Source organism: Podarcis filfolensis, assembly GCF_964270895.1.
Source record: "Podarcis filfolensis genome assembly, chromosome: 6".
Classification (NCBI taxonomy): domain Eukaryota; kingdom Metazoa; phylum Chordata; class Lepidosauria; order Squamata; family Lacertidae; genus Podarcis; species Podarcis filfolensis.
This window is the reverse complement of record NC_139609.1, coordinates 37,742,235-37,768,456: the sequence shown is the minus strand read 5'-3', so window position 1 is coordinate 37,768,456 and position 26,222 is coordinate 37,742,235. Positions and strand designations below refer to the sequence as shown.

Below are 26,222 nucleotides of genomic sequence, written 5' to 3'. Positions count from 1 at the left end.
AGGACATAATGCGTACACTTACCCTAGTTGCTGCTTAGCTTGATTCTTTGATGGAAGGATGAATACAGGTACACAGAGGGTTAACCCATCAAGCTATGCATTTCTGTACCTATCATTCCTTCACTGCCTAGGGTTCCAATTTTGAATTCCCACATCCTATGGATGAAAAGATTTCCGAGGACATGACACATACTGTAAGAACACGAGAGCTGCCAGATTATGCCAATGACCCTTCTAGTCCAGCATGCTGTTCTCACAGTGGCCAGCCAGATCTACCTATGGGTAGCCCACAAGCAGGACATCACTGCTACGTTCCTCTGCCCACCTGCAACTGGTATTCAGAGGCACACTGCCCCAACAGTGGAGGCAGCACATAGCCATTGTGGATAGTAGCCATGCCATAGTTTAACTATGTGCTGTGTGAGGAAGTACTTTGTTCTTCTGTCCTGAATCATTCCACATTCAGTTCATTGGATATCCTTGGGTTCCAGTGTTAGGAGAGACAAAGAAAAATATTTTTGTATCCATCTTAGGGATGATTTCAGCATTAGGGTCACTCAACAGACAACTGAAGGCTGACCTGGAGAACCTTCATGTAAACAGTAGGGTTGCCATATTTCAAAAAGTAAAAACCAGGACACCCCAAATGATATTCCAATTGATTTGCCTAAGATCCAGGACAAAGCGCCCATTTCAGAAATCCCACCCAGGCATCAATTCTGCCTTTGAAATCCCAGTAGAGTCCAGGAAAATCTGGGTGTATGGCAGTCCTGGTAAACAGGGAACATGATAGATTACCAAACATTTGTTGAGTACCTATATTCTCCTTGTTACTAGTAGATGTACTCAGCAAAGATGCTTGAGAATTGGGCCATCAACCCATGAGGGCCAAAAGGAAGGACTAGATCTTAGGGAACACATGGAACTGAAATACAGGGTGGGGTGTGAAGGCAGCGATCCTCTGCACACTTACATGGGAATAAGCCTCATTAAACTGAGTGAGATTTACTTCTGAGTGAACATGCTTTGGATTGCAATACAAATCAGGGATTTCCTTATAGAGCTCTATGGAGAGTAAATGTTGTCTTCAAACACATGGGACCCACACTCAGAAGAAGTGTAAATCAATGGTTAGAGATTTAAGATATGTTAATGTCGTTCTCAGTTAGATATTGCTGAAAATGTGTAGAAACATGGTTCTAGGATGTGCTTTCCATCTCCTACTCATATCATTCCCAAAAATACATTTGTCAGCAGTGATGAAGGGCTCTAATCTTGTTTTTAAAATAGTATTTGTATTTTCAGCGATTCAGCTCAAACTGCCATTTCCTTTTTGATAAAAATCATTTAAAAGGTTATCTTTTTCCTCAGTCAAAAGAGAATTAGTTTATGCCTCTAAATAGATTCCTCAGTGCTTTATCATTAAAACCATTAAGACAAAAATAAAATAAAATAAAATATATGAGCAGTAGGAGACTGGCTAGGGAGGTGGTTGGACCTTTGGATGACCAGGGAGCTCAAGGTGTGCTAAAAGAAGATAAGGAGATTGTAAAGAAGCTAAACCAATTATTTGCAAATTTCTTCACGGTAGAAGATAAATGGCAGGAATGGAGTCTGAGGAACTGAAGCAAATAGTGGTGATAAGAGACAAAGTTCTAGGCCTTACTGGCAAAATGAAAACTGAAAAATCACCGGGTCTGAATGGTATCCACTCAAGTGTTCTAATAAAACTCAAATATGAATTTGTTTATTTTCTAACAAAAGTATGGAACTTGTCCCTAAGTCCCTCGATACCTGAGGACTTGTCAAACATTTCAGATTGTGCTTGTTGCTCTATCTTTTCAAGATTTTATTAGATTTTGGGTTTATAGGAGTACCACTGAAATATTTTGGCCAGATAGTGGGTACCTGATTAGGTTGCGTATGTTTTTTTTAAAAAAACAGTTGCTAAGATATTTATGGCAATTAATTTATTTCTCCCCCTCAGATACTATACATTGTCCTGGGAAGGTGTGGACGGAACCAGCTTCAACGATTCCAGTGGGCCAGAATATTACTATAAACTGCCATTCCGATAAAGATGTCTGTCAGAATGCTAAAAAACGTATGCTTCTCAATCAAAGGGAGGTCGAGGACAGATTGGTGTTGGTTATAAACAAAACTACAGTTCAACTTCAGCTTCATAATTATAACATTTCATTTTCCACAGTCATTTGTTATAGTGTATGTCCTCCAGAAAAAAACCAAATAATATGTGGAACAGAATTTTGCGTGGGCCGTAAGTAATTTATGTGTATGCTGTGTAGGTAATTTTGCTGCTTGTAATTCATTTCCGTTAATTTGGAAAGTAAAATGAGTTATTGATTGAAATGATCAGCCACTGAGGCAAGCATTTGATGAAGTAAACTATAGTCTACGAAATCTTATGCAATATTAAAACTGCTAGTATTTAAAGGCATCACAAGACTCTTTGCTGTGTGTTTTGGCAAAAGACTAACAAGGCTACCCCTTTGGAAATATGCGAGGCTGACATTTTGCTGGTGGGGCTTTACATTTTTAATTTAAAAATTATTAGCTAAGGGCTTTGATCTTAGGCTGCAATCCTAAACACCCATAATATCTAGGGAACAAGCCCACTGAACACAGTAGTACTTACTTAGGCCTAAACTTGTTACTCAACAGCAGTAGCTGCTTTATTTATAATTTTACATTTTTTGGTATTTTTGATATTGCACGCTGCTTTGCTATTACATATGAAAAAGTGTGTGTGTGTGTGTAAAAAAAATTAAGATCACACTGCCAAACACATTGATATAAGTTTCACTGACTCAGTAACATGTATATTTATATTAAGTAACTTCTACTGTATGCAGTGGAGCTTACTCTGAAATTAACGTGCATAGAAATGTCTTGTTTCCAAGTGAATAATATATTACTACAGCCAACAACAATTTCAATACATGCCACTTGGTTGTATAAATTAACAACTATTACTGTGAACACTTTTCCATTGATAGTTTACGGTATATCACTAGCCTCAGTAGCATATTTGGACATACTTCAGTTGGCTTATAATATTGAACCACTGGGAGGAGAGATGCCCACTAACTGAAAAGTTAAGGCAGATCCGAAGAAGAACAGCTGTGAGCTTTAACTTCAGACCAGTAGACTTCACAGCTTGGGCATAAAGATGGTTTAAAAAATGAGCAAAACCTAATCTTACAGTGCTTTTAAAAATGGCCAGTATTGGCCATTTCTGAGGTGGATTTAAAACAGGACATTATCCTGTAAGCTCTTTCAAGCTTTGACCTTAGAACAACGAACTGCAAGATAATAAAGGATTGCATAGTGGTTGCAGAACATTTTAAAATTCTTTGCTAGACTGGTAACACACTCCTAAACTACATGCCTATAAGTGAACCCCATTCACTTCAGTATAACTTTCACATTAGTGTGCTCAAGACTGCAACTTCAAACTGCTCAGATTGTTCTATTTCTTCTTAAGGAAAATAGCTCTTTCAAAAGTATTTGGAAAAGATGTGATTTAGAGTAACAGAAGACATGATAAAGTATTTAGTCACATGATAAGCCACCCACTAGCTACCTTTATGTGTTTTGAATCTTACATGCTTTGTAATTTGTAGATTCACCGGACATGCCAGCCAACTTAACCTGTGTTGTATATGAGTATTCGGATAATATGACATGCACTTGGGACCCAGGCAAGAACACACAACTAAGCACTAGGTACAACCTATATTTGAAAAGGTAAGAAAGTGGATTGAAGCATCTATCTCAAATCAGACTAGATGACCCTCAGGGTCCCTTCCAGCTCTATGATTCTATGATGAATTTCAACAGTTTTGCATATTTTTTTAATGGAAAGTAGCCTTTAGCGGGCTGCAGTTTTGAGCAGAAAAGCGATGGGTAGGAGGGTGCTTGATGCTTTTCTCAGCCTCATTTTGCTATACATAATCACCACTAGCTTCTGCCCACCCCCACAGAATTTCAGATGATTATTTACAAGTGTAAATATGCACCTGGAACTGGGTGGGTGACTGTGGAGAGAGGCAGAGATTTGGCTGGGGTGAATGTTTGCAGCTCACTGTAAAACACTTAAGTAAATCAGCACTCCACTGCTTAAAAATGCAGCCTTCCAAGTCCTGTTCTTTTTTCCCTGTTCTTTTTTAAAGTACATACAAAACATTGTTGGGAAGCTATGTGAGAAGAATTTGCAGGTAATGTCAAGCTTGCTCCTAAAACTAGGTTAACTGTGAGTTCAGCCAAAGATTAAGACATGACAAAGCTGCAACTGACATTGTGGTCTGACTATGTGGACTAAACCTGTGGTGAGAGACAACTCACAAACCAGTGACGATCGTGCATGTGGTGTAGTGCTGATGACTGAAAAAAAGCTGGTGTCCTACTTACATTTTCAGGGAGTGGGGGCGGGGGGCGAGCGCAGGTCACCAGAGGTGTCCTTTTGGTGGTAGTCATGATTCACTTCTTATATCAGAGTTCCACGCTCAGCAGAAGCGGCAAACATGCTTCAATCTGCAGTCTAGCAGCATGTGCTTTGGCTGAAATTAGTTTCAAGCAGCCAAGGATGGTTGGAGCTTGTATAACACTTGAACAGCAGGTCCACAGTCTGCGATGAAAATGCACTTTCAACATGAGTTTCAAAAATAATTTGCGATATGCGATGGCCCAGGGTGGTTCCAGCTCAAACCCAGGATGTGGGGTGGAGTGTCAAAAGTCCCCAAACTCTCTTAAAATAGCTTCTCCCAGTCTGTTTTTGTATTACTATTTTTTTGCAAATATAAACATTATGGCAGCAAATAGGCATGACCCAGACACAGTAAAAAAACAACAAAACTCTTGTTCTGCTCACTTCAGGGGATAAATTTGCTTTGGGCCAAATGGCATGTTACATGGCAGGTCAGTTATCATCTAAATATGGATGAGTTGACCTGGTGTAGCTACTGAGATATGAGTAGGATATGAGTAGGAGAGATGGGTGGGCAGACCTTACCCTGCTCTGTCTCACTGGATATTTGGCGCAGCACAAACCTTGGCTAGATGGCCAGGGAAGTGGGTTTGCTGCTGTTCACAATTTGTTCTCCCTCACTGGGAAATCTCTGCCTTAGAGCAGGGCAGCATCTGAAGTTGCTTCTTAAGAGACAGGGATATCGTTGGTATGCTGTCCACCCAGCTGCGCAACATTCTCCCTGACCAACCTGGCTGAGGTCATCTTGAGAATGGTATTGGTGGATCCCAGACAGTAATTCTGGGTGACTTCAACACCCATAGCGAAGTTGCCATTGGCCTCACAGTTTAATCACAGTGCCCTGAGAAAGGAAGAGGCAAGGGACCACATGCCTATAAAACAATGTTAGAACAACACCTACTTCTTATTGTTAATATTTTGTTGCTTTTTTAATCTACTTTTATATGTTTAAATATTTTAGTATGGTTAACAAGGCTTTTAGGCCTTTTGGCTAAGATCAAGTATAACGTAATTTGCTTTTTCAAAAGCAGCTACTTTAGATTTTTAGTTTACAATTACAGCAGAGTAATATGCTTCTTGACTGTTTGATCTTTATAGTTTTCAGGAAGAAGAAAACAAAACATTTCCGGCAAACAATGCTTCAGGTACCATCCCTCTGAGTCAAATGTGGAAAAACAAAACATTTTATGTTGGGGTCTGTGCTGAAAATCACTTAGGAACGAACTGCTCAGAAGAACTGTATATTCACCTTGATGATCTAGGTAGTGTGCAGTAATTTCTAAACTTTATTTTTTAAAAGCTGGTTTTGTTTTTAGTCTAGTATATGACTAAATTTATAAGATTAAGGTCATGATGGAAGATTTGAGAATAGAGTGGCTGGGGAAACCCAGACAGATGGGAGGAGTATAAATAATAATAAAATAATAATAGTAATAATAATAATAATTACCTACAAGATGCTCCAACCTATTAATGCCTCCTAATAGGAATATTGGTAGCCAGCCATGCCCACCTACAGCAGACAAGTCTACACAACCCCAAATTTCCCCTCTTCCCCTCACCATCTGTCAACATTCTGCAGCTATTGAGCCTGCTGAGTACCCACTGGTCTATTTTCATTGAGATTTGTCCCCTTAGTTTATTCTGTACTGCTGCAAACCTCTTGTTTTCACAGAGGCCCTCAGCACCTGAGTTTGCTATTAAAAGGAGTGATACTTCTAATGGTGCAGATACTTGGTGTATATTTATAGGCATGATCTTAGGTCCAATCTTTGCTCTGTGGATTCTTCTGTCCTGAGAGCTGAAGAGGTTCTTCCATGAGTGCCTCTTCCTTCTTGTGGGTGCAGGTTTCAACATGCCGTTGCTATAATTTGAAAGAGGCAGTAGTTTTATGGCTATAGTGCTTTGCTCAACCACTGGAGACTGCATGATTGATGCCTTGTCTACATTAGGAGTGTGCTCAGATAACAGCTATGCATACTATAAAAGTGGAAGTACAGGAAACAGAATTGCATATAGCCTGAAGTTACATTGGGTTTTGTGCAGCACACACCTTCCGCAATTCCAAACCCAACCACCCTAATTTCTTAATCTGCTGTTTATCCTATTGGGGATCAGAATAGCACTAAGAGATTGTTTCACTCACTGCTGAGTTGAAACAGATTAAACCAGGACCTGGCCTTCAGAATTCATACTGAGAATGTTTAGAAATTAGTTGTCCCATTTAATTCATCCAGAGCTATTTGGCTTGCTAGCTGGGTTCTGTGCTGCACCTGTCCTATGCTTGTGGCAGACAGTGATCTTGGCTTGTGGTCCAATACTCAAATGCTTGAGGTAAAAAACAGCTAGAATCAACTACACATAGAGCAACATCTTCTTCTTCGGCGATCACTCGTAGCCGAGTAAGATTGTCTTCCATAAACACGGTTTTAACAATGAGTCCGTAAGTGACTGTGGAGGCCAATTCTGGATCCATACATCCTTCCACAGTGGGGACATTGGTTCCCGGGTGGAAGTTGATCACGGTGTAGATTTGCCAAGCGTGCCTTCCTCTTAGCATGTTTCTCCCTTGCATTCTGAGTTCGAGTGTCTTCAAAGTCCATGACACCTTTGGTAAAGGCTGTTCCATACATCCCAGTTAGCCACTAGGACATAATTCCTCTGAATAGGTTAAACTGGCCTTCTGAAATGTACTCTTTTTGCCTTTCCTCTAGTTGCTCCCTGACCTTGTTTGCAGAAGACCTTGGTTTTAATTCTTGAAATGAAAGGCAATATAGTAGTAGTAGTAGTAGTAGTAGTAGTAGTAGTAGTAGTTTCATCAGTAGAGACTGGATTTAACATTGTTTTATCTCTTTTAGTGGTACCAGCTACACCCATTATTATCCAGATTATAGACTCTCCATTATTTAAGACTACAATACAATGGGAAAAGCAAACTGCAGTCAATGAGACTTATTGTGAAGAACGATACAAGGAGAAGACAGGCGAAACTTGGCAGGTGAGGCAACCCATTCTGGGTTTTGTATGTATCATAAGCAGTGGTTTGGCTGCCGCTTTTCATTGATTTTGGTGCTAAACCTTCCATGCATGACTTTATATAGTAGTAAGATTTCAGTAGCTTCCTGGGCAGAGTTTTACAAATACAAGAGTTTTATAAAGACATGGATGTGAAATGTATCCTGCTCCTAGGATGCGTATGTTGCATATATTCATATACCTTCTGCATTTTGGTGAAACTGATTTTTTAATTTCTTATTGTACCCTTTTTATAGACAAATAGTATGTGTCCCTGACAGTTTACCCTGATGGAGTGTGACCCTCAGCAGGAAAAAGTTTCCTCACCTCTATTTTATGAAATAAACTTGCATCCAACAAAGACTTAGAGCCCATCTGTAGTACACTGTCTTTGGATGTTTATTATTAGTGTAAGGATTGCTGTCACTGACTTATGGATACACAACTATATGTATACTTGGCCAACTCTCCTGTATGTATACGGGGGTACGGGGGGGAATGTATTAGTATACATAAAAAGTTCACACATAATATTTTGTACCTACATGAAGAAAACATGCTACCTGGATAGTATAGAGCAGCCTTCCCAGATGTTATGTCCCTAGATACTATTGCACTACAGCTCCCTTCATTCCTAGCCAGCATGACCAGTGGCCAGGGATGATGGGAGTTGTAGTGCACAAACATCTGGGACTACAGATGTTGGCATAGTGGCTAAAAGACCGGGCATAGTTGCTAAAAGGATGAACAGTCCTAGTTTGAATCTGACCTTGTGCCATGAGCTCACAAGGTAGCCTTAGGCAAGCCACTCTTCAACCTAAGCCCCCTCATCTGCTACATGGGGGATAAGAGTGATTTGGCTTACAGGTGTAATTTTATATTGCTTGTGAAGCACTTTGAACACTTGAAAGTACTATGTTGTTGTTTATACTAGGAATAGCAATACAGAAAGGAACACACACTTATTTGAGCTTGTTATCATGAGCATACAATCCATACTAACAATTTAAGTTGTAGGTATCTCTCTTCTACCTCATGTAAAGTAACTGAGTGAATCAGACTACACCCAGCATAATTCACTCTAATAGTGGTATCCCATCCACTGAAATAGAAGAGAGATTCCTTTGGTACAATTTTACTTATATTTAATTGTGAGTGGTCTGAACAGTCCTCATGCTATAAGGTAGGTTAATCCAGACCAGTGTCTCCCAGAGGAACACTACCTTTCTGAACTGAAATTGAAGAAGGATGGTCAACAAAAAACAAACAAAAAGAAACTGAAGATACACCTCACCTTTATAAATATACAGAGATCCATGACTTTGGGCTCACAAGAGCAAATGCTTTGAAAACATTTTTTTCTCTTGACACACCAGAACTTTTTTTTTATGGCGGTGATTTTGTAATCTCTGATCTACACAGTGGATAGAACAATACATACGGTAACTGTCCTGTTGCTTTTCCATTTTAGGTTAGAAAATGGGGTGCTGACTTTAAAAGGGAACATCAAACTGAGTACAATTTAGAAGCAAACATGGAGTATGAGTTTCAAGTTAGATGCAAGCTAACTCATGCCCAAAGCTTTTGGAGCAAATGGAGCGAATCTGTAGTGCATATGACTCCTGAGGCAGGTGAGTTTCACTGTTCTCTCTTCCCTGACCTCCAAGTCCTTTTTTCAGCTGTACAGAGAGGACTGTAACAGGAATGCTTCAAGGGATTTAAGTTGCAACAAGCCAACCAAGCATAACATTCTGAGCACATTTTCAGCACCAAGTGTGCAAAGGAAGCTGTACCTTAATCAGCTCGGGAACTGGAACACCTGATTATATCTTTGGTTGCGCTCTTATTTCCTGTGTTGTCTTCTACAGATTGTATCACTTTGGTAGCAAATATTACCTCATTGTGGTATTATGAATCTTAAAAGTCCATGGAAAAATCCCCTGATAAGAGAGAGCATATACCCTATTTCAGTTTCAGTTGCACAATACAGTGTGAGCTGGAAATTCATTCATAAATTGAAAAGTGAAATGATTGTGCCTATCCTGTCTCTACAGCAGAGGAGTCAACAACAACCTTTCCCCCTCCTTTGAAGTTCTATATGCAAATAAAAGGAAATTCCAGCACAATCCTATGCATCTTCACTAAGAAGCAAGTCCCGTTGAGTTCAGTGAGGCATTAGGAATGGGAAAGCCACCTTAGACATTATAGAGGATCATAGAATTGTAGAGTCAGAAGGGACCCCGAGAGTTATCTCATCCAACCCCCTGCAACACAGGAGTTTCAATTAAAGTATCCATGACCGATGGCCATCCAATCTCCGCTCAAAAACCACCAAGAAAGGAGAGTCCACCACCTATCATGGGCATCAGTTCCACTGCCAAACTGCTTTTACTGTCAAAAAGGTATTCCTGATGTTTAGTCAATCTCCTTTCTTGTAACTTGAAGCCATTGGTTTGGCTCCTACCCTCTGGAGCAGGAGAAAACAAGCTTGCTCCATCTTCCATGTGACGGCCCTAGATATTTGAAGATGATTATCATATCTCCTCTCACTCTCCTCTTTACCAGGCTAAACATACTCAGTTCCCCCAAATTGTTCCTCATAAGGCAAGTAGCCTTATGTAACCAGAAGTGGATTTTGTGTGTGGATGGACTATGAGCTTAGTTCTGGTACTTAAATCAAATTCCTGGATCCAGAACTGTTTAGTTCTATGTCTTTTTTGCACTGACCTCTGGCAGATCTTAGGGTTCTGATCTTTTGTGAAAAGAAACAAAAGTAGATTTTGCAAGCCTGAAATCTGCTCATCCTAAGGGGGCTGTGAGGCCAGCAAGGCAGGCAAACAAACTTCCCATAGTGATGTGTGTGCTATCTTCTATATGAAGCTCCATATTCAACACAGTAATTTAGAAGTACAGATATTTATTAATGACTAAGTACACACACAATGTGTACAACATCTGTCAATTGGACTCCGCTCTTTCTATCAAAGCTGACTACCCAATTTCGTGTGTGTGTTTTACAGCATCTTAAGCTAAGCAGGCTATAAAGAAAGAAGTTAAACAAATCTGCTAGACCAGGCCTAAATTGCTCTAAGCAGGCTCCCTCTAAGGGGCATGAGAGTCGCAGGGTTGGCAGCAGCACTAGCTTGGCTTTGCCTCCACCTGCAGCAACAGTGGCAGCCTCAGAGGGCAGGGGAAGGCCACAACCAAGGATGGCTGACAACAGAAGGTGAAACTCTGAGCCACACAGCCTCATTTGCCTAATGTGCCACTGCAGTGCTCTTAGGCATGGGAAGGCAAACTAAGGCCCGGGGGCCGGATCCGGCCCAATCGCCTTCTGAATCCGGCCCATGGACGGTCCGGGAATCAGCGTGTTTTTACATGAGTAGAATGTGTGCTTTTATTTAAAATGCATCTCTGGGTTATTTTGGGGGCATAGGAATTTGTTCATTTCCCCCCCAAAAAAATATAGTCTGGCCCCCCACAAGGTCTGAGGGACAGTGGAGCAGCCCCCTGCTGAAAAAGTTTGCTGACCCCTGCTCTTAGGCCTCTAGGAGCCTTTATCACAATACAGTGGTACCTCGGGTTACATACGCTTCAGGTTACAGACTCTGCTAACCCAGAAATAGTACCTCAGGTTAAGAACTTTGCTTCAGGATGAGAACAGAAATCGTGCTCCGGCAGTGCGGCGGCAGCAGGAGGCCCCATTAGCTAAAGTGGTGCTTCAGGTTAAGAACAGTTTCAGGTTAAGAACAGACCTCCGGAACGAATTAAGTACTTAAGCCGAGGTACCACTGTAAGCTGTTTTAGTAGAAATAGTAGTAGTGACCTCTGCTGGCAAAACAAATGAATAGTACTAAGAACTTACCAAGCGCTTCATCCATTTTTGAGGGGGAAATGGCTGGCTTTCAGGAATAAGCCTCCCCTTTTTACTACCTCTTGCTGCACCTTTAATACATGGCAGGGAGGCATGCATCAGCTAGAGCCATTCTCCTCACTCCCCTAGAGAAAAGCTGCACCTCTTGAATTTGTTAGCTGTTAAAATTCATGGAAGCCTTTGGGCTCTCAGCACAACCTATTTCTGTTTCAGCCAAAACTTGTGGGCATAGTGTGCCAACTAGTGATACTTGTCTTTTTGTCAAATAATCAATTAGCCACAGTATTGTTGCCTGAATCAGGGCTGACCCAAGACGCTTTGCTACCTGAAGCTCAGTTGCATCATTAATTAGGCAGAGTGAGGACTACCTAATTGCAGCTGGTTTTATGTGCCATGAAAAGGCAGGAGTAGGTTTTCATTTTATTTTTTTACTGCCTGGTAGGTGGGAGAGGTGCTTGAGGAATTTTCTGCCTCAGGCGCCAGAATAACTTAGCTGGCTTTGGGGACTTTCTGAAGGTGACCAACAATTAGTGCCCAAATACTCTAAGTCAAGGTGTGTTTTATCTAATGGTGGTCATGTGATTCTAGTAGATGAGGCAAATGATCTCACACATGTATCTCTTCCTACCTGGCACAGTCATAATAAATTTAATAACTAGCAATATCCTGCTCTTTCAGAACACCAAAAAATTGACTGCCTCAGGTGGCTGCCTCACTATGCCTAATGGTTAGGGTCAGCCTGGCCTGAGGAAGTGAGGAGTTCAAAAGCCTAATTCACTAAGAAACAAAGCTGTATTCTTGGAAAATACCGTAATGTGGTCTAGCAGTAGAGACCACTAGTAATCCTGAATTCTGCATAAGAGCCTGATAATGCCCCATTGGAAGCAGACTCATAGACTGGGTTATGGGCAGAGGCATAACTAGGCTCCCTTGCGCCCTTGGCAAGGAGATGTTGATTGCCCAGGGCAGCAAAGGAGTGGCCCTGGGAGCATGCGGGAAGGCAGGCAAGCTCCTAGCCACTTCAAGCCTGAGTGGAGATGTGCAACTTTTGCACATACACCCTGTCCCTACACCCTTGGCAAGGGCCAACCTTGTCAGCCGTACCCACCTCCAGGTACACACCTGTTTATGGGCTAAGCACCTTACAAGTCATTGTCAGCTCAGACAAGGGAACTTTCACAAAAAGTGGCCTATGGCTGGTATATTACCTTGAGACAGGTCTTTCATACAACCAAGGCAATTCACCCATGTGTTTGAGTGGGTGCTAAGGAATCACCACCTATAAACACACGTGACTGAAATGCCCTTAAATTGCAGATTTTGGGGGGGCAGTCTTTAGTGAGATTTCTTTAGTAACAAAATAGACCATCACTCCTTCCCCATACCTGATTCTAATAAATCTACATATAGATGTGGATAGAGATAAAAAAATAAAGAACACATTTGCACCTACTAGTGGCAGCAATAAGAGCTGATTCTAATGTATTTAAATATTCTTTCTTGTTAGTTTTTATGTTTTTAAAGGTAAAAGTAAAGGGACCCCGACCATTAGGTCCAGTCGTGGCTGACTCTGGGGTTGCACGCTCATCTCGCTTTATTGGCCGAGGGAGCCGGCATACAGCTTCCGGGTCATGTGGCCAGCATGACTGAGCTGCTTCTGGCGAACCAGAGCACCACACGGAAACGGCGTTTACCTTCCCGCCGGAAGGTGCTCTTTTATATGACGTGCTTTCAAACTGCTAGGTTGGCAGGAGCAGGGACCGAGCAACGGGAGCTCACCCCGTCGCGGGGATTCAAACCGCCGACCTTCTGATCGGCAAATCCTAGGCTCTGTGGTTTAACCCACAGTGCCACCCGTGTCCCTTTTATGTTTTTAGCTCTGTACGATTTGATTTTTCTTTTCTTAGCAGAGCCTGCGCTTTTCTGCCAAATAGGATGGTCAGTGGCAACCTCTAGTCTTTATTTCCCACGCTGCTGTAGATCACCATACATACAGAAAACACCTCATTAGCTCTAAATGTTCACAGTTAGGATTTTGCAATAGATGCCTTTGCTCTTTTATATATATGCAAGACCAAAACAACAAGTAACAGACCAAGCCAGACTTTTTACCATGATTTAAATTGAAAGTCAGTGGGCAAAAACCCCCTCATATTCAGATTTATTTATTTTTTTGCATTTTGTTTCTTTATCTGCAGAACCTTCTTCTATACTCGATGTTTGGAGGTTTCTGGGGCCAACTTACCCGAATGGTAGCCAAGAGGTGGTCATCTTAATCAAGGTGATATTTTCCTCCTTTCCAGACTGAACACATTGCAGGTTAAGGGAGTCCAGGGTGGTCTTATTTTCACAAGGTCTAGAATTCAGAAAGGTATTAAAAATATAAGGCAGTTTCTTCAGTTGGGGCCAATACTGGGAAGAATCTGCCATGGGGTTGTATTTTGACTCAATAACATCACTCTAAAGGCTAGGAAAAATACACAACTGCATATAGGAAACATTAGAAATGCCGCTTTCTTACTTGATTCTAAGAATTTATTTAAATAAGGAAAAACAGTTGGGGAGGGGACAACTTGGAGAGGTGAAGCAGCAGGGAAAGAGTTAAGCAACCCTTCCCCGGCTGCTTTCCCACACTCCTGGTGACTACAAACAGTGAGGCTCTTCTTTGCAGTGGCTTCTGTTGCAGTGGTTGGCAAGCAGCAAAGGAAATGCAGGTTTCATCACATTTCCCCCTTAGCTGTTGTGCATGTGAAACTGCATGAACCCCCCCCCCAAAAAAAACCCACAATGCAGCTTTCTAAAGGCAATTATCTTGCTTTCTCTTCCTTCTCTTCCTTCCCACATCCCAGCCATTTTTTCCTAAGGAGAGCAGAGGAAGAATTTTGGGCTACAGGGTGTTCTATGAAAACCAAGGAGAAATTGTGGATTTATGTAAAACGACAGAAACAAAATGCCAGGTTTTGGTTCCCCCAGCAGTTACCACTCTCCATGTGACAGCACATAATTCAAAAGGAAGTTCCAAACCTGCGAATATTACAGTGAACCAACCTCCCCATAGTTTCCATGGTAAGATAAAAGCAGTACAGTACAGTACTGTACTTAAAAACTTTTGAGAAATGGATAATGCATTGTTAAATTGTGTCAGAAAAGAAATTGACCCTATGATTTCCCAACATTCAGCCCCCCACCAACTGTATAACTAACTTTACTTCTAGTTTGCTCCCTTTGGAAGCATAATGTATTAACACACAAACAGGACCACTTTCATCCATTACTACAATCCCAGTTTTGGAGATGCCAAACCAGATGCCATCCATTTCAGCAAAAGTATGAAAGATAAAGCAAAAAGCTGACATCTAAAAATATCAAATTTCATTTTAAAATTATGTCTTAGCCATCATGACTATTAAAAACAACAACTGAGGACATTATGGGAATGACTGTTATCAAGTTTTAAATGAGTTGGCATTCATAAAGAATATACACATACAAAAGAGGACTTGATTCCTGCTGTGCTGTGCAAAAGAGGGGATTTCAGCAGATACAGCTATAGGTAGGGGTGGACTTTGGTACTATGGCGCCCTGAGCTAGGCCAAAAGTTGGTGCCTCTCCCCAGCCCTCAGGACATGCTGGGCTTTGGGAAAGAGGTGTGAGGTCTCCAGCAGGGTCCTACAGCCCTCCACCTCCTCCCCAAACTGGGCAAGCACTAACTAGGCTTTGGAAAGGAGAACGGAGGACTCTAGGAAGCTGTCAGAGCCCTCACATCTCCTTCCCATGGCTGGGCAAGTGCTTACGGGTGTTCTCTCTGCTTGACAACCAATGCAAAGAGAACCAGTCATGTTGCCCTCAATCCGCCTCTGCTGTATGACAAGCTACACTTGCTGAAATTCCCTCTTCTGTACAAAAGATGCAGGATCCTTGTTCTCTTTTCCATCTGGTCACCCTAGGTGAATGACAATCTAAGAAATACACCTTTGCAGTCCCATTAATGCCGGAGGGGTTTACACCTACGTAGATGGACACGGTATTGCACTCCTAGATGGATCCTGTAGAATAATCACAGCAATATTTTTGCCATTTCCACTCTCTCAACATGACAGAGAAAACTAGTATTGCAATTCCACAGTTCTGTCCTGGTTTTGGACAAGCTTCTCCTTTCTAGCTTCACAGGATGCTTCTAGCTGTTCTGCTTCCTTAGGCATTGATGGTTCCTAGAGAGTCCAGCTCAGTACAACAATCCCTGAGGAGCAACAGAAATTTTATTCCAGTTAACTATGTGATGCTAGAAGAGAACCTTATCAAAATTCTAGCTCTTTACCACCATCCACTTGGGTTGTAGGTTGGCCTAGAAATGTTGAGAACACAGGTGCTTAACACAGGTGCACAAGTTTACTCTCTGGGCTGATTCTCAGGGATGATTCACACCCCAGCCAGCACCTCTTTAATCTTCTACCCTCCAGCAGGAGATATAGAAGTATAATCAGTCGTACCAACAGGCTAAAAAGCAGTTTCTATCCGTGGGCTGTTAGGCTGCTGAACAGAAAATAATATAGTGCAACTGACTTTAGTGTGTTGTGCGACAAGCACACAGAGTGCAATGAGATTGAGTGTTTGTGGGTGGGGGAGGGAGGCTTAATTTCATTGTACACAGGTTGTACATTGACAATAAAGGTATTATTATTATTATTATTATTATTAATAATAATAATAATCATTCAGCAACTGCAGCAAGTGGTAAATATATTATACTTGCAAAATGTCCATCACTTTGATGAGCTTCCCTGGAATGCATGTGTGTATATGAAGGCATTTGTCTTATCTTGCTGCTGCAGGAATAGCAGATCAGAATTTGAGGAGTGGAATGTGGTCATACTTGGGTGACATCACAGGCAAGGGTTCCAGGCCCTCTTTTGCCCATTGGTGGATGAGTATAGCTGACAGGGAGCTTGCAGGAGGAGGCGGCGGCGGCGGAAAAATGTTTCTCTGGGTTCTTTCCCTCCAGTTATACAATTTCCTTGATCCTTATTGACATTGATCTTTCTAGTGTATGCACTTAGCTTAAAGAAAATGTCCATATCCTCACTTGGTTGATTTCCAGTGTGCCAGATGGAGATGAAGAAGCTGCATTCCACTGTATGCTCCCCATCAATACATCCTTCACTCATTTCAAGGGCACCTTCTTCCTATTGCAAAACTATTTCAAATATTTGGCTAGATTTTAGACAACAGTCAAGTCATCCCTGCTGCTTTCCCCTGTAGATTTCCCACCACCTACCAACATGCAAATGAACCGCGATGAACAGAAAGGGATTTCTGTTGTATGGAAACCTCCCCAACCCATTGGAAAAGTAGTTTTGTGGTACATAGTGGAATGGACGTCTGCAGATTTCAGATATGGACTTGTGTGGAAAAAAGTCCCCATCCAAAACACAACAACATATATCAAAGGTGAAATACAAGCCAACTCTTTTTAGTGGCCTTCATGATATGTTGGGCTGATGACATGCATACCTTCTTAGACCCGGAATAATTGAGCCGCTCAGGAACAGCCAACGTGGTGCCCTGCAGATGCTCTCAGACTACAACTCCCATCAGTCCCAGACAAGGTAGCTTATACTCAAGGATGATGGAAGCTGTTGTCCAACAACATCTGGAGGGCACCAGGTTTGCTACCCCAGGAGTAGATTTTGCAAACATGAAGAATCACTTTTAGTGAAATCTGTTTTCCTCACCCTTGGTCACCAAGAAAGCATCTTTTGCGGAGGAAATCTAGTTTAAAATCCAAAAGACAACAAACATACCAAACCTACAAGCAACCTTAGCAAAGACTACCAAAATCAACATGGACAAATAGAGCTACTGTGGGAACAAAATATAAGAAACCCACATAGAGCCACCTGAGCTGCTTATGTGGAGAAAGGGATACAAATATGATAAAACATTTTAAAATGACTGTGTGCTCCCCCACCCTTCCCCAAGAAGTCAGAACAAAATTGTGGGATTAGAATTCATTGGTTCTTATTTCAGAAGTTTTACTCATAATCCCTTTTTAAAAAATTACACAGTAGAACTTATTTTCACGATTAAAATAAATGAATAAAACCTCATCCTTACAGAAAATGTCAGAATGGGGCATAACTTCAACATTTCAGTGTATGCTGTGTATCAAGATGGCACCAGCCAGGCCTGTTCCATCCCGAGTAAGTACCATTGGGGCCACTGTATTTCATAGTGTACTGTGTTTGAGCTAAACTTCCTCTATGGTATGGTCATATCTCCCTGACTAAAAATATTTTTCAATGTGTTGATGTGTATATGGTAATTATCTTATTCAAACTGGAATAAGATAGTTTCGGGGCATTAACTGAAATTAAACCTCTCCTTAAAAGGTGTGGATGCGGACATGTTACATAAATAATGTACAGCACACACATTTGTTTGCTGTATGTACCCATATTACTCTGTAGAAGATGTGAGAGCCATACTAATCTTTCATGTCCACTGTGTGTATATATGTCAGAGAGAGCAGCAACTGGCTCTGATTCACCTGCATACGTACAGGAAAAAACTAAAGATAAGCATGACTTTCACATAATTAGAAGAAACATACTAAATCAGACATTCTTGCTCATTTCTGTTAACTTGCCTTTAGTTGTATTACATCCTTTGATGATTTTAAAGTTCTTCCATCAGAGATGGAGTATAAGTCTGTTAGCTAACCAAAGCATTTCTACACCATGAATAATGCTGCCTTGATAGGAATTAAGGCGAATTTGCCAAGGACAATGAAAAGTAATAAGTTTGCTGGAATGACTTTTATGCCCAGCCTTGATTAAGCAGATTAAGGTAGACACTGTACCACAATTATGTAAAGTATTACTGGATTCCATTCAAAGTAATACACAGGCTTTAACTGCTGAATCAGGGGACCCTTCTGTCTACCAAGGTGTATTACTGTGCTCTTACATACAGATCCAACCCCTGTGTCCTCAATAATATTAGTAATAATAATTTTATTATGTTTTTTATATGTGCTGGAAGCCTCCCAGAGTGACTGGGGAAACCCAGCCAGATGGGTTTAATATTATTAAATTTATTATCTGCCCTTCATCAATAGGTCCCAGGACAGTTTAAAACAGCTGAAAATTAAAAACAGTTAAGGCAGATTACAATCACTAGAACAGGGTGGCCCTGAAAGCACAAAGGGTAAAGAGGTGCGTTTTCAGCATTTGGTGAAAGCTGTATTGTGAGGAAGCCAGATACATCTCTACAGGGAGGGAATTCCACAACTTAGGGGCTGCCACAGAAAATGCACTCTCCTGGGCCACCACAACCCAAACTTCTGAGGGTGGTGGAACTACCAAGAAGGCCCCCTCTGCTGATCATAACACCCAGGAGTGTCTGAAGGAACCCTCTCTTTAGGGGTAATCTCAATGTAGCAGGCAGAAAACCAACAGCTGGAAGTTTTCTGAACACGAAGATGGAGGAATTGCATGGGTTCCTTGGCAAATCCATAACTCCAGCCAAAAATGATGAATATTTCATACATACTAAAACCCTTGCAGAAAACATGTTCCTGAGATTGCTTCTCTAAAGCGCTAACTAAATTTAGAAATTACACCACAGGGTTAATAGCGGCAACATCCCAGTTATTCTAATAATTTCCTTTTACTGCCACATCATATCGCATTTTCTTGTTAGAATTTGCTGTGGCTCCAAAGACCACAAGGCGGCAGTGTTTAATGAAAAATTATAATATGTACAGTAACTATTTTAGGGCTACTGCTGTTACCTCCATACAGTTCTGTTGTTTGAGCAAAATCTCCATTTTTAAACATAATGGAGCACACTGCCCACTCCATATTTCAATCACAAATGACATTTTGGCCCATTCACTCCTGCCGAAATGTGGAGCTATAAAGAGAACTAATGCATTCTTTTAGATTGGTGATGGTGAATATCTAATCATTCTACTATTTGCTGCTGGTGCTAGTAATATTTTCGCTAGACACTTTGCCTTTTTTGAACTGGAGCTCTCTTATTTTTCTAATGCTACAAAGAAAATACACCCTCTGGGATGAGCTTTCTGAAGAACTGCTGCACATTGCTTCATGGTAAAGCTAAACCAGCTGCTATTAAGTCCCTAAATCAAAGGAATGTAAACTTAACACCCCTAAATAAAATGGCAGTGATCCAGAGACATACACATGCAGTTCCCATTGCCAGCTATTGCAGAGTTTTCTGCAGGTGTGGGTGGGTTTACTAGACATGTCATCCAACTACAGAAATCTTCGTTGATTAATCAGTTAAGTTGCAATTGATTTAGTTAGCTAAACTGGTTAAAGTATGCCTATGAATAAAACATTTTATCAGAAGAAGAAGAGTAACATTTTCGTTGTTTTTAAAACATTAATAAGCTTAGGAAATCCAATTGTATTGTCTGGAATGGACAAGCACTCTATCAAAATAGATAAATAATAATACTTTCTACACCAGAGTTGACAATGGTTCATGTAATTTCATTTAATTCAATTACAGATCCTACCAGGATGGCTACCAACAAACACTCTTTTTGGCAGGGCCAGTGTCGGCACCTGGTATCCTTAGGCAGCTGCTAAGGTTTCAGTGCCCTTACATCTCCTCCCCTGCCCCCGCCCCCCAATGCTGGCAGAACACTTTGAGCAATGCAAAGCATTTGGATTAAGCCACCTTTTCAATTTCGCAGAATGACCTCAACCTGGCATCACTCAGGGGCATTGCGGGAAATGGAAAGGATAGCTTGATGCAGCTGTTTAGCACTACAGCCAAGTAAGCCTAGTACTGACTAAGAAGGGGGACACTAGACGAGGATGCTTTACCCTGGACCTCCTCAAACCTGGAGGCCAGTGGGGCACGAAGAAACCCCAAACTGACACAACTGCTGAATTAATGTAGACAATACCCCCCCCCCCACACACACTACACTACAAAAGATACATTGGCTGGATCCTAAGGCTGAGTTTTAGGAGAGATACAGTCCCTCAAGGAGAGCATAACTCCGTGATGACACACACGCTTTGCATGTGAGAAGTCCTAGGTTCAATCCTCAGCCTCTCCAGGTAGAACTGGGAAATCATGGCGAGTTGCTGCCTGCCAGTGAATACCTGGCCAGTGGTTAGAGATCATGGGAGTTGTAGTCCAATAGCATGTGGAGGGGTCAGAGCTTCTCACAGTGGTGTAGGCAAATATTGTGTTGGGTGAACTAGACAAATTCCTCCCTTTATGGAAGTTACCTATGTTCCTTGTTCACAGGAGCGACATATTTTCACCAACTGCAACTTTGAGAGTATTCATCCAACAACCAGTAAATACAAATTGCAGTTTAAATGAAAGCACTGAAGGGTTTCATCCCTTGGAAAAAGTGCTTTTGGTAAACTAATCGCAATACAAGGGAACAAACTATTTGCTACACTTGCTGTTGTACCACAGTGGAAGTCATTCTCCTTTTTTGCTTTTCTTTCTCCCGTTCTCTGAATAGCATTGCCGGGGAAAACTCAAGACACATATAATGGTCCAGGAAATATGTTTGCGGTTACCAACGGTAGGAAATGTCTCTGTGTCAGGTTTCCAGAAGAGAGGTTTTCTGTGTTACCAGATTTGGGAGGGTTTTTTGGTTGTTGGGTTGTTGTTTTTTTACACCAGCCGGTGATAACATCTCAAAGAGGTGGGAACTAAGTGCAGCATTCACTGACGTGATTATAGGGAAATAAAAGTTCAGGGTGTTTTCACACATAAAAGAGGTAACTCAAATTATTCTCAATCCAGAGACATCCTGGGTTGAATATGCAATATGAAAATACTCATATGAACTTTTAATGGTTGATTTTTAAAATTGTCAGTCAAGTGGCTAAAGGCATACAGAGGAGATTTGGTGTACATAAAACAACAGGGGTGAGCTGGCGTGTTTGCTCTTCAGGAAACATAACCTGCTATCACCAATTGCTATCTTGCTCCATACAGTATCTCACATTCCATCAAACTGGCATGATACCTCTCAGAATTTACTCAAGACTTGATTTGTCAAATGTGGATCCAATTATGCTACTATCTAGTTTGCCAAGGAAACACAATTCTCTAGTTAAGCATCTTTATCACTCTGCTAAAGATAAGAAAGGCTAACAATGTGTATCTTGAGTAGCAAGTGCCATTGCCATCATATTCATGAGTTCTATTGAATTTGTCAAGCATGGTCAAACCAAAGATTCATAATAAGCATAAGACTCCCAGCCAGTTTCAGTGGTACCTTGTACTGAAATACATTACAAGAAACCTTGACAATTTGAAAAGCCCTCCTCGGTGCATCAGCTTAGCCATTCAGTGGTTGATATGGCATCATGTGAACAGCTATGAGTAGAGGCACATGGTTGTCTATACAGGCCACATTTCTAAGATGCAGGTTCAGCAAAAGCAGGAACAAAGCACTGTGATGATATACATCTGAACTTCACAAGCAATTGGTCAAGCATCATAAAGTTATGATGAATTGTTTTTATTCAGCAAGTGAGGTGTACCCTGAGCTAATTCTGAATACACATATGGTGTAAAATCAAAGTGCTGATTGTTTCTCTCTCTCTCTCTCTCTCTTTTTAAGGTGATGGTGATGATGGTGGTGTTCTGTGGGGAACTGGCTTTGGAATGTTCTTCTTATTTATAATTATTTTGAGTTTGATTGCTACAAACATTAAGAGGTACAAGAGTGAAGTTTTTCCCACTTTTCTCCTTAGCCTTCAAGCAAACTTTTCAGCCTTGGAAAATGTGTGTGCAGTGCCTGTTTGCATGCATATTTTCCCTTATTAAAGCAGGGCAAGGGTGATGGTTTTGTAGTTGATTTGTAAAGTTATTTAGGGCTGGTGAAAGATTGGTCCTTAGTTGTAGTATCTGACTGCAGTTAGGCTGAAACTGATGGCAAAGCTGTGTATTCAAGTGTAAAACAACTGAAAAGCAGGATGTGAGGTAACTTCATGCATAGAAGTGGTGGGCAAGCGAAAGATTCTATGACATATTCGACAAAAGATTTTCTCCATTCTCCTCATCAGAGTTATTTTTCTCTCAACGAGAAATGTGCTGGGGGTGGAGGAGTGATCTGGGAAGGGGCTCTGGAAGAACAGAGAAAGAGTTCAGCGCTCCTATTAGTTGCTTGCCACTATTGCACCAAAATCATTCCAGACCCCATTTCACTTGTGTTTCTTGGTAACTGCATTTGAAGGCAAGGAGCTGCAACCATTACATATAATTCTGCTCTCAACCTTATCTAAACTACATAAGCATTTCCAATCCAATGATGAATTTGAACCGTGATCAGTTCTTCCAAAATGCAATTGATGTGTTGTGCTTTTTTTAAAAAAAAGGGTTAAAACAGCATTTTGGTCGATAACACCGAAATGGCTTTTTGAAGATTATCCTAGAATGCAGAACAGCAGTGTGATCAAATCACTTCAGGTAACTCCACAAGTCAACATTCTATTTATTTAATGTGTCTAAAGAAACTAGAGTGAAGCAAGGTGGCACCTTGCATTTGTAGGAAGAAATGTTTGCATGACTTTAAAAACAACACAGTGGCGTAGCGTGGGGGTGCAGGGGGGGCTGGCCGCACCGGGCGCAACATCGGGGGGCGCACTCGCAGCTCTCTGCCCCTGCCTGGCTCACTCAGGGTTAGGGGGCGCAAATTACTTGCCTTGCCCCGGGTGCTGACAACCCACGCTACGCCACTGAAACAACAACAGCCCTGTATGCTTTATTTTATGACCATTACATTCAGAATATTTTGTGGGCCTATTTGGCTATTGCTTCTCATGTTCATCTCTCTACATGGCATGATCAGGACTTTGCACACCTTCCCCTTGCTACAAGTGCAACATAAAATTGCCAGATTAGGAGATCCAAATTTACCTGAATGTGGAATTGCTTAAGATAATATGTGACTTGATCTACTATTATCAGCATTCATCACCCATTGTTCACCTTAGTTCCATAGCTATTCATTCTTACATTCAAGTGTAACCTTAACTTTAAATCACAAAAAGTAATCTTTTGACGTGTGAATACTCTCTTCTCTTTCTATGCATAAACAAAGGCTTACAGTAATTAAAATGGACCAACTCTGTTAACTGCTGACTTAAAAGCAAAAAGGGGAAATAGTTCAGTATCAAACAACAAGTAAAGAAAAGCAACAAAGAAATTCCTGCCCATATAGTAGCCTTAACTCTGTAATCCTGAAGAGCTGCTGTCAGTTAAGAGTGGACAATAGTGGGCTAGATTATGGACAAGTCTGACCTAGGATAAGACCTTATCTACAGAACTAGCCAGGCATTCACCCTCAGGAGATTCCCATCACATGAGAGGAAAGAATGGAACTATAAAGTTAATCACAACTTAACTTTAGATAGATTGGTTCAAGTTGCATTGCGTAGATTTTGCCTGTATTGACATATGCAAACCTTATTTCAACATTTATGTAGTTATCTTTTTATTCAGGTTTTCTATCAGTTTTACAGATGCCTCAATTTATTTTATTATAATGTGTTATTTCTGTGTTAATTGCTCTAGACTAGATATTGAAACTGAATAACTGTTTGCTACCTCCCCCCGCCTACATTTTATTAATTTTTTCTGTAATTGTTTCTTAGGGGGAAAATGGTGGCATAACACACAATTCCACTGGGTTGTTCATCGATCATGAGGATGCTGTCGTAACTGAAGTGGAGGAGACACTGGTACACAAGGAGTATAAGGTTGTAGATCATAAAGAGGAAACTAGAGAAGCAGTTCTGGATAATGTTAACATTCCAGAAGACATACTGTTTGTTGGCAATTCGGACACGACGGAGGAAAATGGCTACAAACCTCAGATTTCCAGCCCAGCAGTCTTACAAGACAGTACTTATGAAATACATTTGCAAAGCCCAGATAAAAAACCAAACATCCCAGCTTTGCCTGCGAGTAGTTTAATAAAAGATTTCCCAACTCCCATGGCTACCACATGGCCTATTGTTGGTACCAATGAAAATACATTTTTATTTGATAAAATCAGTCTTGTTTTGAACAACAGTAAAAGTGGACAGAGCAACATGGTCAGCTCAACAGATGAAGAGCCACATACGCCAACAGAAAACCAGTGGAAGCCCCTACTTTCAGATGAAGATATTCAAGAACAGACCTTAATACCAGATGAACTTCTCTCTTGTTTAAATGCTATGAATGAAGATTCTTCCGATATAATGTCTTACTTTCCTCAAAACGTTGCAAAGTGACTTTCTTATTAGGACTGAATATAAGATGTCTGCAACCATGACAAAATTCTGCATTTTCAAATAGAATAACTCAAAGTATCCTCAACATTCTCAGTTCTCGTCCAATTTAAAAAACAAAACAAAACAGCTGCAGTTGCAACCATAGCATTAATTTCTCGTGCCCCTTTCTTACCTTGAGATGAGACCAGAATGCCATCTTCTGAATCCTCTTCTAAAAGGCAAAATATTTCATCATATGAGCCTATCATGGTTATCAACTGCATCGACTGCAGGGTTTCCAGCTAAGCAACTGCACAGCAAGTAACTACAGATAACCCAAGTGAGCCAAAGCCAGGTAAAGGCAAAGATATCTCAAGATCCCTATAGTCTTGCTGAAGGAAAAATTATTCACAATTATGATGAACAGCAAGATAAGTGTGACCCAAATCAAGACATGGACAAATTTTTATTTGGTTACAATTCCACCATACCTGACATCTTGTCTCTATAGTTGTATCAGTTTCCAATGCCACCAGAAAGGGGAAGAATCTAATTATGAGGCTCCCCACCCCCAGTTTATCAAACTTGATCAAAAATGTTTCTAATAGGGGTCTATTCCTTTCCAGCTGCAAGCGCCTGTTCTTCTACAGTTGCCCAGTTGGCGTAGACCCATGACGGGGCCTTTTCAATGATGGTTCCCTGTTTGTGGAATTCCTTCTCTAATGAGGTGTTTCTGCTTCCATCGTCATTAACTTTCCAGAGGAATTTGAAAAACATTCCTCTTTACCCAGGCATTTGGTGGCTGCAGAATACTGCCATGAAATAATGGATGAAATAATGTTTTGAATTGTAACTGTTTTTTAAAATGAGGTCTTAAATGCTTTTTTGCTATTAAAATGTGGGTGTGTTTGCTGTCTTGAGCTCCTTTGGGAGGGAGGTGGGGATAGAAATTAAATATAGAAATAAGTAATACGGCAGGTGTGGGGAGGCCTTGGCTCACCAGGTGTTGCTAAACTTACCATTTTGATCAGCCCCCCCATATTATAACACATTATGGACAATGGCCAGGAATGACGCGAGTTCCCTACCCCTGTTTTGCAGACATGGAGTACCTACTGCAGACTGGCTAAGCCATTGCTTAAAACTGTTCCTTGTGACTCATTCTCATTTTGCCAAGGTAGCATATGAATGTTCCTCACAACAGAACCCTCATCACATAGATCCCTCTCTGGCCAACATCAGTGGACTCTGTCAAGGCAGGAGGTGGCACAGGCAGTTTTCCTACATTCCTTTGTGAGGTAAGAGCCAGCCATGATGAAGCAAATTTGCAGTGGCAACCATGTTGCTGAAATAACATGTATGAGCCAGGACTGGGACAGTCCCCACATAGTTGACTCATGGGCCCTTTAAAAGACAAGTCACATACCTATCAAGAAGCTTTCAAGATGTCTAAAACGCACAACCTTAATTTAGCACTTAGTGAGAGGATATAGCTGACTTTAGAAAATTTAACTTCTGAAGGCTCTCAGGTGCATGATTTCGTAGAAACTGAAAAATG

The 26,222-nt window shown here is 41.1% G+C and overlaps 2 protein-coding genes across 2 annotated transcripts in view; one reads left to right on the top strand and one right to left on the bottom strand.

The window, feature by feature from the left end:
* LOC310765740 (uncharacterized protein C1orf141 homolog) overlaps positions 1-13,747 on the bottom strand; it is a 45,600-nt gene extending 31,853 nt beyond the window's left edge. The window contains exons 1-3 of the mRNA XM_083621160.1: positions 13,642-13,747; positions 11,388-11,467; positions 9,342-9,462 (exon numbers count right to left, since the gene is read on the bottom strand). The gene's annotated coding sequence lies outside the window, so the exon portion shown is untranslated. The remainder of the gene's footprint in view (positions 1-9,341; positions 9,463-11,387; positions 11,468-13,641) is intronic.
* On the top strand, positions 1,608-25,570 carry IL23R (interleukin 23 receptor; the record flags this gene model as incomplete). Its single annotated transcript, XM_083620039.1, has 15 exons — positions 1,608-1,704; positions 1,988-2,104; positions 2,210-2,278; positions 3,645-3,768; positions 5,606-5,769; positions 7,366-7,505; positions 8,994-9,153; positions 13,595-13,677; positions 14,246-14,462; positions 16,656-16,844; positions 17,513-17,596; positions 20,914-20,976; positions 22,027-22,123; positions 22,784-22,874; positions 24,062-25,570. The coding sequence occupies 15 exons, from the start codon at positions 1,608-1,610 to the stop codon at positions 24,683-24,685; spliced, it is 2,319 nt and encodes a 772-aa protein (XP_083476165.1). The 3' UTR covers positions 24,686-25,570.
* Positions 25,571-26,222: the final 652 nt, after the last annotated feature.